Raw genomic sequence first — 18,128 nt, 5'->3', positions numbered from 1 at the left:
GTGCTTTCAGAGCGGCAGACACCTGCTCTGCAGCAGTGACAATGACCACTTGGTGCAATTGCTTGCTCTTGATTTACCATCCTAGAAAGTGCCAAAGAAGCCACTGACATACTAGAGTTGTCTGCAGAGCATAGCCCCTAGACCATTGTTCCTACTGAGAATGGTGTCCTTCCACTGTCATTTCAGCATGTTCCTTCCCAGCTCTTCTTCAGAAACAGCTACTTAAGAAGCAGTCCTCTCCAAATCTAGGCTGTAGGACCTCTGCTTGTTTCCATTACGCATATGATTACACAGAGAACATTGACTCACTTGCTCATGTCCAAGCCAGCACACAGGCAATAAGCAATGCCAGGCAAGGAGGTAAAACACATGTGGGTAAGGATTTCATTTGTAGCTCCTTGCTTGGTGCTGTACTTATCCCACTTTACACACATCCTTCACTGAATTACAACTTGTAGCCTAACAGAAGCTCAGCTTAGTTGAGAAAGTTCAGCTATGGGCTTCTCCTCCACATTCCAGGAGTAGATGAGGTGGGAGGGAGGCAAAAAGGCACTTAAGACCTCCAGTCTGGCAAAAATCTTCATACCCTCTCTCCAGATGTTACAACTTCTGGGTATGCAGAGCAGACAGGAGTTATACTGCCATCTTTAACAGGACAGCAGGATGTATGTAGGACCTGCCTTTACCTTAAACACAGCATTACTTTCTTTCATAAATCCTTCCTTAGGCTGTAGCTTTGGCCAACAGCACTTTCTGGCTGCCCTACACCCAATTCCACCATTGAGCAGTGAGAGCCAGATTGGATCCCTGGATGCTTGGTCTGCAAAAAAACCCCACTTTTGATTTATTTTCATTTCTGCATGCATTTTATGCCAGATGAGAGTCACACAGATGCTAGCATTATTTCAAGGAAGGAGACATGCATGGGTAAAAATGACCAGTCAGGGTGACACAGAGAAGAGGTCTTTGCTTTGATTTTTTTGTCTGTGCAAACATTCCTCTGCCTTGGAAGACTGTGAGGTGCACAAGCCTTGTTGTGCCCAGGACCACTCCAAAGTAGTTACGGGAAAATAAACTAAAACCAGGTTTCCCATTACAGGGAAAAGAGGAAAAAATTATTTGAGAGAGGAAGGTCATAGAGATGGGAGAAAAAAAATTCTCTTAATTAGATTTATCCCTTGTCTAGACCCCAGTCCACTGACCTGCACATTTGGCTTTTTTTAATATTGTCATCTCCATCATCTTCCAGTGTAAGGTGTCCTTGCCCATGGCAGAGGGGCTGAAACTAGATAATCTTAAACCATTCTATGAGTCTGTGATATCTAAGTGTCTTAACATTGTCCCTTCAGAGACGAAGTAGTTGAATGTTTTTCAGTTTATGTCACAGCGTCATGCCCCCAGCACATTTGAGACACAGCAGCTGAAGATACTGAGCCCACCCTCAGGTGGGGGAAGAAGCCAAGGAGCATGGATCATCCTCTATAGTTCCCTAAGAGCAAACCAGATTTTTAAAAGAATCACATATTTCACCTCCTTTCACTTTTAATTACTGTTTGCAGGATGCAACTCCCAGCAGCAGGACCTTGTGTCCATGCCAGCATAGAGGGGAAAAGGTCACATTTACAAAGTCAGATGCTCCAAAAAAGCTGCCAGTGATGTGAGCTGGACTGAAATATTTCCATCTGCACTAATGGCCACTGAGTGAGCCCCAAAGAGCCTGGTGTGTGTTCCCCACCTTTAGCTTCAATGCAGATGTTTGCCTCCAGCCTGCTGTGCCTGTCAAGGATGGGGAGAGGCATTTTCTCTTTCATTTCCATTCCCATTAATACAGTTGTATTTTGTGAGGTGTTTGTTTACATGAGCCTTCTCAGTTCTCTCCTCTCAGGGGAGCCATTAATTTATCTGCTTTGCTTTTCATCAACGGGAGTTGACAGAGGGAGTTATGGGTTAACTGCTCTGTTTAGAGCAAGTGGCAGGTGCTGGTATCACTCAAACTAAATGAAAATATAAATATCTCTTTACCTGCCCAAGAAATCAGCTTAAAAACCCCAGTGTTTAGGTTCAACCTGTTTGTAAGCTTAATGACCCAACTCGGCACTAAACGTGTTTATTGACAGCTTGAAGGCTGGACTGCTCCAGACCCCAGCTACATATAATTATGGAAAGAAAATTTTTAAAATGCCTTAATCATAAATGGCACTATACTTATTATGTCAGAAAAGAGCCTAACTTCAGAGAAAAACCTGCTCCATCAAACCCAGGCCCCCTCAAGGGTCCATGGGGGCAAATCAGCAGCTCCCAAGGTCACAGGTTACATCTGAGAAAATTGCCAATGTGCTCTCTTACATGTTTCTTCATAGTTTCATTTTGGCTCACCCTGAGAAGGAGATTTTCAAAAGACTCCAATTTCTTAATTTTATTCCTTTTTGTCCTCAACACTGACACTTTTGGAGACTGAAATATGATGCAGTGCAGCCCATACCATAAAAGTGAACATTAAAAGGTTTTGTACAGAGACCTGAGCTTATAAAGCCCCATTTTACTCTCCGAGTGAAATGAATGGAAAATACTTCCAAGTAATTTAAAGGACTTTGGATCAGATGCACAGTTCACAAAAGCCATGGTGGTGTAAAACTCAATGCCAGTGAGGAGAGCCATGGTGGTGTAAAACTCAATGCCAGTGAGGAGATTGCACAACAGATTCAACTCCTCATTGGTCAGAAATGTAGGGAGAAAACCACTGATTTGTGGAATACCTTAAGATACAGCTTATACACACCATGATTTCCAAAGCAAAAAGCTACAAAGTAGGACAAAAGATTTTTTTTTTAATATTAATTTTTCCTACATGGGATAACAACTAATTACTGCTTCTGAAATAAAAGGAAAAAAATGAAGAAAAGTAAAGAAAAAAAGGAAGTGAAAGGAGAAAAAGGTTGCTGCCTGCATTTAACTGGTATGCTTACACCAGTTTTCAACTCTTCTTGAAAACTGTGGTAAAGATATGGCAGGGAGAATAAAGTCTCAACAGAAATTCTAATTAAGGGCAGAGAAACTTTGCTCTGTCAGCAAGGAGGAGGAATAGATGAGCTGTGGACATGGACCAAGGGATTTCAGCAAGGCAGCTTCCATGAAGCAGCAGCAGCAGCAGCTCTCTAGTCAAGGAATGGAGCAATACTGTCTCTCAGTCACAAAATGAACACCTGCCCATGGATGCTAGGAGCTGGTGCTGGAAAAGATATCCTAGAATGATTATTAGAAACCCCAGTTCTAATGCCTGAAAACAGGTTAGAAATACAGATTTTTAGGTCGGGCAAGTTATCGCATACATGACCTAAAGTGGAAACAGCTCCATCTGCCAACTTAGATGATAGAGAAGAGTATCCCAGTCTGTTTTCCTTCCCACTCCAGTGTATTTCCTTTTGCCTGAGCCTTGCATCTGATTGTGAAATGCCCCTATAAAACCAGATTGATATTAATCTCGCTCAATTAAAATTGGGGCTGGCTACAAAAATAAAAAGGTGAGGATTTGGCAGATAAGGGCTCTTTTTCTTCTAATTTCCAGACAATTTCCCTGATCTGCTTATGGTGTGGTTTTATGAACAGCTGCATTAGTATCCCCAGGGAGGCAGAAAGCAGCAGGGTGGCTGAGCCCTAGCAGGAGGGAACATCTCAAGCAGAGTTTGTCATCAGCAACATTGAAACAGGGAACCATTCCTCTACTGAGTTGACATTTTCAAACCCAGGAGCCTGCACTTTGGTGAAAACAAACTTATGTTTAAAGGATTCTTGGCAATTGGATTTCCTGCAGATTTCTGCATCCAACAGATGCAAGCATTGATCCAGCTTCACTTGGGCAATGATATGTACAATGAGACATTTGGCTTCAGGAGCGTATGACTGAGGATGTTGCTGTCTCCTCTGTCTCCATCTGTACTGCTTCCTTTACAGACATAATTGCTAATAAATTAACATTTGTATACTGCCTTGAAAATTGTGAGCTTAAATATAGGTTTTTATTAGCTCATATCCTGGCAAAATATTTCTTTCATACAAATTACTTTTTGTAATTGAATTATCCCTTGCGAGTTTTAGAACTTACAAAGTGGTTGGACCTCTGCTATTTATCACTCTTCTTTGCAAGAGCTTGCCAAGGTAGGAAGGAAATTGGTAGAAAATTTATTGCAAAAAAGTAGATAAGCATTTTACTTTAGGGTTCTTTTATGTCCATGATTCCAACAAGCCTAATAATCTTTGCAAATCATTAGCATGTTACAGCCCAGAATCCATCCTGAAATTGTATGATCTCACCTCATAAGTTTCTTGTTAGACTCCTAGACTCCCTCGGACATCTTCTTAATAGTGATATGTCTCATAAATTATTTATTGAAATGACATGCTTAAAAGCATCAAAAGAGACCTTTTACTTGGCTGTGAAACAGCTGGAGAATGGTTATATCTGTTTCTCATAAAATGGGCCCAAAAGGTTAAATGCCTTCTCCAGGATCGCACAATAAATCAGTGGTAGAGCAGGGCACAGGAGAAACTGGTGCTGTTTCCCAGAGTCTTGCTTCTCAGCAACAGACATAACTATCTCTTCATCTCAAGAAGTGTTGCATGGCCCAAAATGAAGATGGTTTACTTGCTACTAAAAGTCATGGTTTTCATATCTTAAATTCTCTATTGTTTTGACATTGGCATTTGGAGCTGGCAACCTTGGTGCTTTGGGCGGGCTTTGGTTTTGTTTTTTGTCATTTCTCAAAATATAGGTTTTCCAGAGATAGACAGTCACCTATGACTTTACATGTAACACTCAGGATTCAGAGAGAGCTACTGAATAAGACTCCGTGTGTTTTCCCAAATGTGATCTGATAGGTCTCAGCCAAATGATGGAGCCTGTTACTGAGTTTTGCTTTATTGTCTTTTACTTCCTAAGCCATATAAAAAATTGTGTTTGTGGCATCTATTTGAAACAAATAGTAATAATTAGCATTTATATAGCATTTTCTGCTTTTTAAGCACTGCTCAAACACTAATTACTCTTGGTTTAGTGTAAACTAATGTAATCCCACTCTTTTGCAATCAGCTTGCATCTTTTGTTGACTGAGAGCTAGTTCAATTACTTCTAATCTTTGGTCTAGCTAGTCATTAAAGGTATGACTAAGAAGAGCTATTTACATCTACAATTGCTTTCTCCCCTTCTTGGCTCCTGCATTTGCTTTTTCCTTTTCTTCCCACAATGTCTTTTTGCTGAATATTCTTTAAGATGGTTTCCTTAGCATGGCAGCAGAGCTTTCCTTCAGCAAAAGAGTGGGCCTCTTCACTCTTTTTGTTAAATATTATAAAAACTTGTTCTTATAAGAAAGATCTAATAAGTCATTCTGTTTTGCCACAGAAATCAAATACAAGATGTTTTCCTATGGCAAACCTTAAGATTCATCACTTAGTCACTAAACTAGTGATCTTAATACCAACAATGCAGAATTTATTTTTCAGTTTGGATTTGGATAAACTACTTAATCTCTTATCTTGCATTTTATCAACTGAAAGATGATTGAATTTCATTATTACTGGCACAGAATCCAAGAACTCCAGTTAACAGGCTTCTGGTGTGCAAAGAGAAGCTGGCATTTGTGTAAACTGTGCCACTGACTTCCTGCATTATTTGGTCAGGTCACCTCCTTTCTGCCAGTCTGTTCTGCTGCCTGTCACATGGGAGAGATGAAAATGGACTTCCTTGAAGGCTAAATCATTAAGAAACCTGATCTTTTGTCATATGTTTAATCAAAAAAAAAAAAAAAAAAAAGAGAGAGAGAAAAGTAAAAATAAACCCTGCTGATACTCTGGTAGCTTTGGGCAAGTAGAAAGCAGCATTTTGCAAGAATAGAGTAAATGTAGCATTTTATTCTTTTACCTGAACTAGAGTGTCAGTTATCATTACCTTATTAAGATCCCTCCTTAATGCACCTTTCAGTTGAGTGGCATTTGTACATCTGGAAGAATGTATTCTATTCTGGGAGGTCATTGAATCATAAAATCATTGAAGGGCTTGGGTTGGAAGAGACCTTAAAGATCATCTAATGAGTGGGGACACCTTCGACTAGACCAGGTTGCTCAAAGCCTTATCCAACCTCACCTTGAGCACTGCCAGGGATGGGGCAACCACAGCTTCTCTGAGCAACCTGTGCCAGTGCCTCACCCCCCTCACAGGGAAGAATTTCTTTCTACCCTCTCATCTAAACCCTCTGTCTGTCAGTCTGAAGTCATTCTCCCTTGTCCTATCACTTCATGCCCTTGTCACTGGAAGGTGCTCTAAGGTCTCCTTAGAGCCTTTTCTCCATATCCCTGTACACGCAGTGCTAAGCTGCAACCCAGCAATCAGGTGTAAATCATCTTGCATGTACTTAAAATCTCTTCCTAGATGTGATACCCCTCCTTGTTATTCCAGTGAAGGGGCCCTTTGTTTCAGAAAAATCCCCAAACACTTCCTATTTCTAATTTACTATTTTTGCCTCTCTATTTTTTCCCCATAGACATTTTACCTAAGAAAAATACACTTCCTACTGCATAAGCTTATTGTGCCATTGAAAGTGAAGCTCTGGACACAGTAGGGGTCACACTGATTAATCAATCCCTAGCATCACTCTGTGCACTCTGATTATCTCACAGAGCAGTCCTAAAATGAATCAATTCATGAGCCCTTGCAGTCTTTTTTACAGATAATTCATATTTTAATAAACTTAGTTTTGAAGTTCAACCCTTTAGGGAATGTTATCAGAACAAGAAAACAGGTTGGTTTCTCCCCCTGCTGAAGGAAGGCAAGGAGAAATTACCCAGTACCACAGCATCTGTGACAAGAGCAAGAACATTCTTACACGATACTGTTGTAGGACAAGGGCAGGTTGGCCTTGTGACTAATCCTGCAGGAGTTTCCAGTGCTAGTTACTTGAATTCAAGTAACTGGATAAGATAGTTGCCTTTGCCTGCAGAAGAGGGTTGATAATTCTTCTTCCCTTTGCTGTGTGTCCTGCCTGAGAGCTTCCCCCTGCTGCAGAAAGTTTTACATCTTATTGTTCTGCAGAGTGTCTGTATAATTAGTCTTAATAAATAGGCAGATGCAAAATAAATCTACCATTAGCAATACTTTTTGAGCATAATTCTGAGTATATTCCTCCAAATTCAGTTGAATGTATGACATTCCCTGCTATTCAGTGGCAGCAGTAAAAGCCAGTGCTGGCCAAAACTACTTTTCTGTTGTTTTCACAGTCAAGCAAATGACAAAAAGGAGAAAAAAATCAGATCTTGCAAATTTTATACTACAGGTTTTCTTCAAATCCAGCTGTCAACCTGTGAGTTGCTCAGACCCCAGGCTGCATCTGAAAGGTGTAGAACAGAGGATGTTCTGGGACTCTGTTTCAAACAGGAGGTGCATATCAACATGATAAGTTTACTGAGGAATATGGATGCAGGGTGGTGGCTGCAGGCAGAAAAGGCAGACATGCTTTCTTTCCTAAAAGAGTCCCAGCCTCCATTCAGCTCTTTTCAAAAATAATGTGTAATAGCAAAAAAGATACATCTGAGAGTGGGTATGAGTTCAAGGCCTCTTTTCTTCTTGAAAAGGCTGAGCTGAGGGCTCATCAATATTTCCATGAAGAAGACAGTAAACAGTGACTTCAAATGAGACCAGGACTTTTTCACACCACACACAATCACACTGGGGCACTGCACACAGGATGTTGTGAAGGCCAAAAGTATTTAATAGTCAAATGGGATTAGGCAAACTCTCAGAGGACAAGTTCATGAGAGACTGTCACACCCAGAGGTCCTACAGAGAAATTTGCTAGAGGGGGAGGAGCAACCTTGATTATTAAATCACTGTTCACAACCACTGTCCCCTTCTTCTCTTCCAAATTGACTGCATCTAATCCATATAGGGGTAATAAAGATGGATAGTTTCCTTGTTCAATTTATTGACAGAGGAGTAGGGATTCAGAGCTAGTGTATCTAAGCATGGGAATTCACTTACCTAACAGTGGAATAAAGAGATTGAATGGCAGAAGGTGTGTATGGGAATTGTCTTGGGATTCTTTCTAAATTTTTGTTTGGGTCACAATTCAATTACAAAGGCTTCCTGTAGGCCACAAGAGAACACTGAGAATTGGAGACATTTATCCAGGAGTGGGTATAAGGCTTAACACCCTGAGAGAGTCCTGGACCAGCCTTTTCTAATTTTCTAAGAGAGGAGACACTGGCACTAGGTGTTCAGGGGAATTGTATGTGCCTGTGTTCATATGGAAGTGTTCATAGACAGGTTGGTAAGGGTTTTGAGTGACCTGGTCTAGGGAAAAGTGTCCCTGTCCATGGGAGGGAATTAAAACTAGGTGATCTTTAAGGTCCCCTCCAACACAAAGACACCTTACCTGTTGTCATAGAGTCCATTCTGCAGTTCTATGACTGGAAATTATAAATTCTTTTGGTTAAAAAATGAACAAACAAACAAAATCCAAGCACTAGGCTATGCTTTTCTTTTCTGAAAGAAAAAAGAAAAACTCTTCCAAACAGATTGAGAAAGGCTATGCCAAGGGCTTTCACTGAGGATACTTGAGTCATATTCAAAAGTCTATTCTGTCTGACTCAGATTAAGGACATAAATTTTAGCTTCCTGTATCCCAGGTAAAAGCCCAAATTAGCAAAAGGTGGGTGATGGAGAACGAATAGAGATACTTTCAGTGACTGCCTGCATTTTATGTCACCAGTTCTTTGTCACTCTGAGATTTGCTGATAAATGGGCTGGTTTCACATGGGGTTTGAATGTGTGGCATATAATACACCCAGACCTTGAGTCTGAGATAGAGGGCTGGGAAAAATTTGTTGGTGGACCATAAAACAGTGTACATGGTCAGGCTGTGTCTTTTGGTGTTTATTATTTAAATGCCATTATGCATGAGGTTATGAAGAAAACCCATTTCATCCAAGAATGGCTAATAGACTCATAATGAGAATTTCAATATAAAACCAAGATTTTTTTCCAAAGTAATTTCCATTTTGGCTTAAGCCAATGTAAAGTTCTGATGGCTGCAACTGCAGACTGCTTATACTTGTCAAAAATGATTCAAAAGAATTTTTAACTTCTGTCCCTAAAACCTTCCACTAGCAAAGGTTAAATGTTCCAGCCTGTGACAGAAGACTTAGGGAATTGCAAACCAGAAATAATTGAGATAATTGCATTCCAGCCTCCTTCATGTTTTCCCACCACTACTGTTTCAAGCTTTTCTGGGCCTCCAGCTTAATGCAGTTTTAGATTTATTCATGAAGAGGTCACAAACCACATCTTTTGGACAAGGCATTACCAATTGCCCAGCAAGTCTCTTACCAGTAGAAGAAAGGCTTAGTGGTTGAGACCAGAAAAGGGAGGTTTTGTTACTTTCTTTGAGTACTGGGTTGAAGCCAAGCAGTATTAATTCAACTCTTCATTCTCCTCTCTTGTGCCTGCTTCTTTCCTAAGTCTTTGCCAAAAATGTGAGAGGATGTTATACCTATAGCTTAATTTATTTCCTACAAAGACCTCATGGGATTTGAACCTCAGTTATAAATCTGAAGCTTAAAGTTTAATAAAAAACACAGGAATCCTTTATGTTATAAAAGAATCTCTGAGAAACCTGGCAAATGGCATCACGCTGTTTAAGCCACAGTATTTGTGTATTTGCTAAGTTCAGATCATTGCTGACTGTGATCACCAGGCAATACAAATTTGATTTGAATAACCCCTGAGTAGATGCCTAAGCATTTGCTGAAAGCATTTATGCCAGGCTTGTGCTTTGGATGAGGCGGAATGGGAGGCAATATCTTAGACAATTTTTGACAAATGAAAATGACCAAATAAGATTTCTCAGGTTCAGTATTTTGTGTAAAGAAAGCCAGGTTGTTTCAAGGTCAGGCTGGATGGGGCTCTTAGCAATCTGACTTAGTGCATGATATCCCTGCCTGTGGCAGTGATGTTGGAACTAGATGATCTTTAAAGTTCCCTCCAACCCAAGCCTTTCCATCAGCCTATGAAATCACAATAAGGAGACTTGAACAAGGCATTTACATCCTCATGGAAGTGGTAGGACTTGCATGCAGTGGACTGCCTTCTTTCAAATATGTTGTAAAATGCCAGGTGATGATTTAATTTGCTGTAAGATATTAATAATCATAGACACAAAGTCATTTGATCATCTCAACTCACAACTTCTTTGGTTGCAGCTTAGGATCCTGAGTTGGAACTAATTTCCCAAATAACATTGCTGGTTTGCCCCCCATATATGTTGGTGTCTTTGAGAAGATTAATATACAAGCTGAAAATCTGTCTCCCTTTTAACTGAGTGGAGTTTTCATCACTCACCATGGGATTTCACAGGTCAGATACAACTGCAATTGTCCATGTTCCACAGTCCTTCTGACTGAAGGGCACTATGGAACATGAAAGAGCATCTTGTTAATAGTACCTGAGGTTCATGCTACTGCTCTCCAGCAAACATTTCAGACATGCATTGGCCACAGTTTTTAAAATTAATTATTCTACTATGCTTATGTGACTTGATTCTCAAAAAAAATCTGAGCTCATTACCAGACTCAGACTTAGAGATCAAGTTGCTGCCCTCAGTTGTGTTGTTGTCTTCTTGTACCACCTTAAGCAATTCACTTTGACTTCCTGTGGCTCATCTCTTCCTCTGTAAAGTGAAAGAAAGGATACTTGCTCACTACTTACCAGCTTTAGGTCTTAGTTAATGATTTGATTTGTGGAGCCCAAAAGAGGCAATATAAAATTAGGCTTGCTGCTCAGCATCCTATGCCTGTGCTTGTTCTACAAAGGGCAGCAGCAATAAAAAATAGGGAAATATATTGCCCTAAGCGGTGAAAAGAGATGGAGTTCAAGAAGACAAAAAGCATGCCCTACCAAGTAAAATTATGCCATTTCTGCATAGGCAGTTCTGCAGAGGAAAACACTGGCTGTGGAAAGGAGTCTTTTTGCTTCCTTCAGCACAAAGGTGGAGGTAGAATCAACCCACTAGAGCTCATGCTCACATTTTCTTGCAGACAAGATATTTCACTCTTCCAGCTTTCTCATCACCCTGTTGCCATAACTATATGGGAAGTACGTAAAGCTATCTGTACTGTTTAAACCCTCACATTTTGACAGAAAATTGGATGATATGACATGCTGCCTCCCAGAACAGGCGCTGTCTATCACCTTGCTGCTAATCTCTGTGATTAGTGACCTGCAATGTAAGTCAGCTATCAAAGACCACCTGTCCTTTTTGCTGTAAGCACCTCCTAGCATATCGCTTTGTGGTGTCACACTCCCTTGTCTGGTTTTTGATTGATGCAAGTTTGTCTTTTGAGCAGTGACTCAGAAAATAAATCATACTCCTTGCCATTCATTGAGTGCGATTCTGCAGCACAAAGCTGGTGTGGTTAATCAAAGCTCCAAAGAGCAACAAAAACCAACAGAACTGAGAGTGAGGAGGAGAGATATAAATGATGCAACATCATAAAAGGATTATTTGGGAGCCAACCAAAGCAAAAGCAAAATAAAAAGAGCTGCAAATAAGCATTACATGTGCTGCACTACTGCACCACTGCACCAGAAGCAGAAAGCTGATTCTTTTGCTCTGCTCCCTGACATATGCAAGGATGTGAGAAGAGTCCCACTCTTCTGAAAAATATAACTATATCAAGGAATCTGATTTTATTGGCTTTTACTTCTAAGTAACCCTTTCTGGGTTCAGTGGGATCTTTCTGAGTAGAATAAGTAAATACGGAAGGATGCTTCTGTTGTGAACTGTACTCCAGACCAATTTGTGGTCCAGCTGCAATTGGACCCCCATTCACACAGGGCTGCCAAAAATAGGAATAGCCATTGCAACTAATTGTCCTTAAAAAAAAAAAAATTTAAAAAGTGAAAATGTATATGTTATGCAGAATGCAGTACAATGAAAGAGTCGAACAGGTCTAGAAACACTGCATAATAGGACAAGAAAACCCTTTTCAAATATAAATGATTCAGAGCAGGAGGGTTTTGTGCTTTTATGGAGGGAAAATGAACACAGAGATGGAAAGATCCATATTAGAAAGACTGTATTTTTTTACATCCGGTCCAGCAAGTTTATGGAAGCTTTTAAAATTTTGAGGAGCAATCATGAGCTAAAGACAGAAAGAAACTGGTGGTTGAGAATGTAACAGATGAGTGTGATTCTTTGTGTTTGTCATGTGCCAGAGAAGTCAGGAAAAATGTGGTGGCACTGATGAAATTGTAGCAGAAGTAAAATCTAGACACAAGGAGTAGCAGATAAAAAAATAATGATCTACCACAGAAAAACTGTGAGGCAAACTCTCTGACAACACAACTCCATTGAAAGTAAGGTATCTAAACCATCTGGGAATTGGGCCATAAAACTGAGATGGCAAGAACTGCATATCCACAGAGAGTGCTGGAAACTTACTTAAGTCAGGTAAATGCAACAGTTCACTCTTTTAAAATAGCTTCTAAAAAAATCTTCATTATGTTTTATGGAGTTAACCTTTCTATTTGGAAAGTCAAGCTAAGTTGTGAGGGAGAGAGAAATAAAAAGTTGAGAAGAGTTAAATTTATAAAGACATGAATGAGTTTGGAATAGAAACACACTTACAGAGGAATGTGCATATGGATGGTGCAAATTTACAAGGCTATTTTTGATGAACTGTAGGAGAATTTTCAGTTTTTCAGCACCTTTCCTTACAAAAAGAAAGCCCTTCATCTGGTGGGAATTCAGTCAATTTCCTCATGTTTTTTTGTCATTTCCTAAGCTGCAAGGTTACTAATGGTAATTACAGACCCTGTTTGTACCTTGTGGCTCTAGCAGTGCAAAAAGGTTTTCCTGGCACATGTTCCTCTCCTGCTAGAGGGTTTTAAAATGACCATTCCTAGGTAGGAATTGCTACAATGCTTGGGAGCAGATAGAATCTGCCTTTCCTCATTTCTTTCTTAGAGAGTAACCACTTCTCACTCACATTCTGCTATATCCATCCCCCATAACAATAAACCACAATTTCAGTGTTCATTATAGCAGCTCTCAATACTGGGCTTTTGTGAAGGAGCCTGTTTTAAGATGTTATATTCAAAAGTAGAACGAACCTGCTCCTTCTAAGGTTTTCAAACAGAGATGCTATAAATGAGACAAACAGATTCAATAAAAAGGGTAAAAAAAAAAAGTCACAATTTTTCAAGCCAGAAAAAGCTTTTTTTTTTAAAAAAAAAAGGGGGAGATAACAGTGCACTGAAAGGCAATCAGATGTTCAATTTTTTTTATTTCTTTCCAGTGTGAAAGCACCAATATGTTTGATTCAATGCAAAAAAAAAAAAAAAATCTACCAATATTTGGTAAATCTCTTACATGCTGCTATTGTTCCTTAGCACAACACAAATTCCTTCACTACTGCCTCTACATTCAGGCCTTAGTTTTGTATCCTTACTCTGCAATACATTTAGCATGTCAGTTTTGGCTGGTGAGTAATCCCATTTGCATTCACTGTATTGCATTTACCTGAATGAATTTAAGTCAATGAGTTCGGTGGGTTTAAAAACATGTTTAAAATCAAAGTGGTGCTCAAATCTCTGTGGATGACTTAGATAAAACTCCTTATAAGACACTCCTCCTTTCCCCTCTCCCTCCCTAAATGTTCAGGAGTTTCTGTGCATTTTGCTGACAAACAGAATGCATGAACTTGGTCTGCCACTGTCTCTGGAATTGACTGGGAGACAACAGTTGTTTTTTTTTATAATAGTAGTGTCTTAATTTACAGGAAGAATAACTGCAGAAGCCATACAAGGTATTGGAATTGGAAAGTTAGTTATTAACATTGCAAAGTTAGTTTTGGGGGTTAAAGGGACAAAACCCAGTGAGCAGTTTTAACACAGTCAGAATTGCAGAAATAGGAGTGTGTCATGGTTTAACCCCAAGAGCAACCCAAGAGTGTAACCCTGTTCTTTGCCTAGCTGCCAGTTTATCTCACAGACTTTTTATCAGTGCTTGTGCCAGACAGCTTTTCAAGTAAGAAATTAATAATGAAGTGTTGTCTTCAGGCTTCTGTATTACTATTATGATTTGTTGGTTATCAGAACCTGTGCTAGGAGTCTTCCATCCTTCACACACTCAGTTTTAAAACCCACAAATGCTACGTTACACCACATCCCTTTAAACTGACCTACAAAGCTCACATCACATCCATCCTCAGCTACTGCACCTTGGCTGTGTGAGGGCAGGTGTAGATGAGGTATTAGGAATAAATTCTTCCCTGTGAGGGTGGTGAGGCATTGTCACAGGCTGCCCAGAGAAGTTGTGGATGCTCCATCTCTGGCAGTGCTCAAGGCCAGGTTGGATGGGGCTTTGAGCAACCTGGTCTTAGTGGAAGGTGTCCCTGTCCATGGCAGGGGCTTGGAACTAGATAATCTTCAAGGTCCCTTTCAGACCATTCTAGGGATCTATGATTCTCTGAAATCCAGGGCACAGCATCTGAAGCAAGGCTAGGGTCTGAGTCATGGACGAGTAAGATTTCATTAGTACATTCAGGGTTTAGCTTTTCAAGAAAGAAATGCCAACAGAATGTGATTCAGTCTTTGCCATGTATTTCCATATGTATTTGCTGTGAAAAAGACCAAGAACTGACAGGTGCTTTTGGAACCTTTTGCTTTCTGTTTTTAAATGCTAATGGTAAACAACAATATCCTGAGATGGCATTTAGGGACTTCACTTCTGTTCTTTAGCAGTCAGGAGGATTCCGTTTCTGAAAAGCTCAGCCCGTAATTACAGATTTTCCATATTTGGTTTGTGGATTTTATCATTATTTTTCCTCATTAACTAGTTCAGATATTAAACTAACATGTTTTTCCATCTTGATGCAAGTCACTGCTGTTATTTTTTTCTGTGACTTCTGTCATGTTTAATAAATTTGAAGTAAAAATATAATTTATTGTTTTGACACTAATACTTTTTCATACATTTTATTTCTGATATCCATTTTCTCTGTGCGCAGATATGTACGCTTGCATTGCAGTGCATATATACATTGGTTTTCCCACAGAAATAAATCCCAGGCCATGTTGTTACATGAAGCAGAACACTATCATTTATTTACACTTTCTCAGCTCTGCTTAAGTTCTAATATATTTCCAGCTGAGTAAAGATGAGCCTTCTGAAAAGAAAGACATTTTTATGCAATTTCCACCCGCATCTCACTCCTTATTCTTCCTTTCTCCCTCTCCCTTTTCACTTGCCTTTTTGTACCATCTCAGTCTTTTGTACACGCATTCTAACCTCATGATCTATGGAAACATTTTTAAAATTACAGGACAGCATTTTTCCAAAGCCCTTCAGTTGCCCAAATAGAGACATTTCAGCATTACCTGATTTCCCAGAGATTAGGTGACTGATGAATACATGCCTCCTCGAGGTGTCTGAATCACTTCCTATGGGAAGAAGACACACAATATCACAATCAGTTTCAAATTCCCAAGTGCATGCCTAGTTCAGACAGATGCAGGTTACTGCGTATATGTATCCTCTTAGCAGTGGCAGTTATTAAATGAGTCACACATAATTGAGACTTTTTTTTATTGGTAATTGTTCTAAGAGGGTTTTTCTGTAATCCATTAAGTAACATCCCTTTTCTTCAGTGTGAGAATGTATAAAGAAGGCAAATTAGCCGTTGAGTGCCCAAAGGCATGACATGTTTTTATTCTGTCTTTCAGGTTATTCCAATCTCACCACCCCACAGACATCATTATTTTCATGTTGAATACTCAGACAAGGGTGCCATGGATGTAAAAGAAAGGAAACCGTATCGATCTCTGACTCGGCGCCGTGACACTGAGCGCCGCTACACCAGCTCCTCAGCCGACAGTGAGGACAGCAAGGCACCCCAGAAATCCTACAGCTCCAGCGAGACCCTGAAGGCTTATGATCAGGACTCCAGGCTGACCTACAGCAATCGGGTCAAAGACATGGTGCACCAGGAGGCCGATGAATTCTGCAGAGCAGGTGGGTGCTTGCCAGCAGATGCAGCTGTAAGCAGCGTGAGGGAATCAGTTCAGAGCTGGAGGCTACATTTAAAAGACTGAGGCCAAAAGCAAGATGTAAGAGAGAGATTTAAAGAGAACAGCAGAAATCATCTTTATTGTATTGCACAGACACTGTGTGCAGCCCAGTGTCCTTAAGTGGCAAACCCATATCCCGTGTTCCTTAGCACTTACTAAGACACATTTTCTATGTCTTAGTCTTTCTGTCTGCAGCAGCACTTTGCCACTTCCCACCATAAGACTAGAGCCCCCATGCACATGCTGACATGGCATGGAAAGTTTCTCCCTGTGTCGTGTGTCTGCTCTGTCATGAAGGAAGTCAGTGAGGATGCTGAGGTAGAAGGCAGCAAGAGGAAAATGTCACTATCTGTCTGTCTGGTCTACAGCAAAACCCAAGAACCCTGGAAGAAAGGAGGCAACTGAGCTCCAGATGGGATGAACCTTCTGGGCATTGCACATGGCCTTCAGGCTTTAGGTTTGCCCTGGGGATATGCTCCAATATTAGAGGAGTAAGGAACCACTTTAGGACTTACAGGAACACATTTAGTAAATCTGAGTCACAGTATCTGTGAAGATGTGGAGTTTCAAGAGTCACCACAGACTCCACAGTTCTAACAGAGATTCCAGATACTCTCTTTTTTATTGCTACCCTGAAGTCAGTGCAGTTACATTTTCACTGCTGTTATTGCCTATATGAGGTAGATTTCTGGCCCCTACTATAAGACTCATCTTCATTTTTCTATAGAGATGTAGTTCAGATTCCAACCAAGACTTCACATAAATTGTTTTTAGAAGTCCATCAAGAAAAGCATAAAATGGCAAAGTGAGTTGAATAGAGTAGGCAGCATTCCAGAAAATGAACATAAACTAGCCAACCCAGAGTACTCTGAGCACGTCCTCTGCAATTTAGGGAAACTGATTCCCCAGAAGGAATGCATATAATTACACTCATTAAACTTGGGGGCTGCTTCGTTTCACTCCTCAAAAATCATGCACTTGTGGTTTTGTTGCAAGACTCATCTTCGAGGCACACACAAGCAAAATTATTTGCAGAAGTATCTTCATGCATATGGCTTTAGTGTTCGAGTTTCAGGATAGCTACAACAGGCAATAATCAACAAAAGGGCCAATAGTTGTTGTAAGTAACACTGACATCATAAAAGCAGTTTTCCTCTTAGCAACTCTGAAGTACTTCATCCCCTCTAAGGAATGTATGACATTATAAAGAAAAGGAAACTTTTTAGGTCATTGCATTTGCTTACTTCATACAATATATTCACCATGCAAGATAGATGTGAATTAGTCCAGGTCAGTGGTTTTCAACTTGGAGGTCCATGAGGCCATGAAGGTCCATGGACTTCTCCTTAGAAGCCCACAAAAGATTACTTTCCTTGAAAATCCAGTCTCTTGACAAGGGAGTGTAAATTTTTCTATACACAAACTCATACTTTCCTAGGAAAATTTTGCAGGGTACTGAGAAACAGTAAAAATGAGTGGTCTAAGTAGCTGAAATTCATTGAGAAGTTAAGACTAACCAAGTCAGAGTGCCAGTTCTGTTTCTAATATAACCCTCACAAATGGCTCAACTTAAAGCTTTCTTCCAGTTTATCCTCAGGCTCCCAAAACTGGCCTGAAGAGTGTTAACAATAATACCAGACTTTCTGTGCCACTTTTTCCACTGGCAGTAAGCCATGAATGGACCTCTCTTTGTGATGCTGCTTGGCTTCAGGCCAACTGAAACCAAGCCTTATTAGCCTGCTTGACATCAACAAGGCAAAGTTTGGAAGGCAGAGGAGGGAAACATTTCAAATTGACCAAATAAATTCAGTAAATAAACAAGTCAGCATTTAAATGGTTTTAGCTAGAGTGAGTGTCAGCAAATGTGCAAGTCAGCACAGGAGAAAATAGACCAGATCTGAATTAAAAAGTCTTGGATATTTATTATCTTCCTTTTATTGACTTGAGTTCTTCCAGCTTAAAAGGCAACAGTGAGCATAGAATATGAAAATCAATGCATCTGCTGCTGTTTGTT

At 40.1% G+C, this 18,128-nt stretch overlaps 1 protein-coding gene across 1 annotated transcript in view; it reads left to right on the top strand.

Annotated features, from left to right (window-relative positions):
* TENM4 (teneurin transmembrane protein 4) overlaps positions 1 to 18,128 on the top strand; it is a 587,508-nt gene that overhangs the window by 233,497 nt on the left and 335,883 nt on the right. The window contains exon 4 of the mRNA XM_079300958.1: positions 15,770 to 16,058. Within this exon, the coding sequence (XP_079157084.1) occupies positions 15,836 to 16,058 (223 nt within the window). The 5' untranslated portion in view covers positions 15,770 to 15,835. The remainder of the gene's footprint in view (positions 1 to 15,769; positions 16,059 to 18,128) is intronic.

This window comes from Erithacus rubecula (assembly GCF_903797595.1).
Source record: "Erithacus rubecula genome assembly, chromosome: 1".
Lineage (NCBI taxonomy): Eukaryota > Metazoa > Chordata > Aves > Passeriformes > Muscicapidae > Erithacus > Erithacus rubecula.
This window is presented reverse-complemented; position numbering and strand designations above follow the sequence as displayed.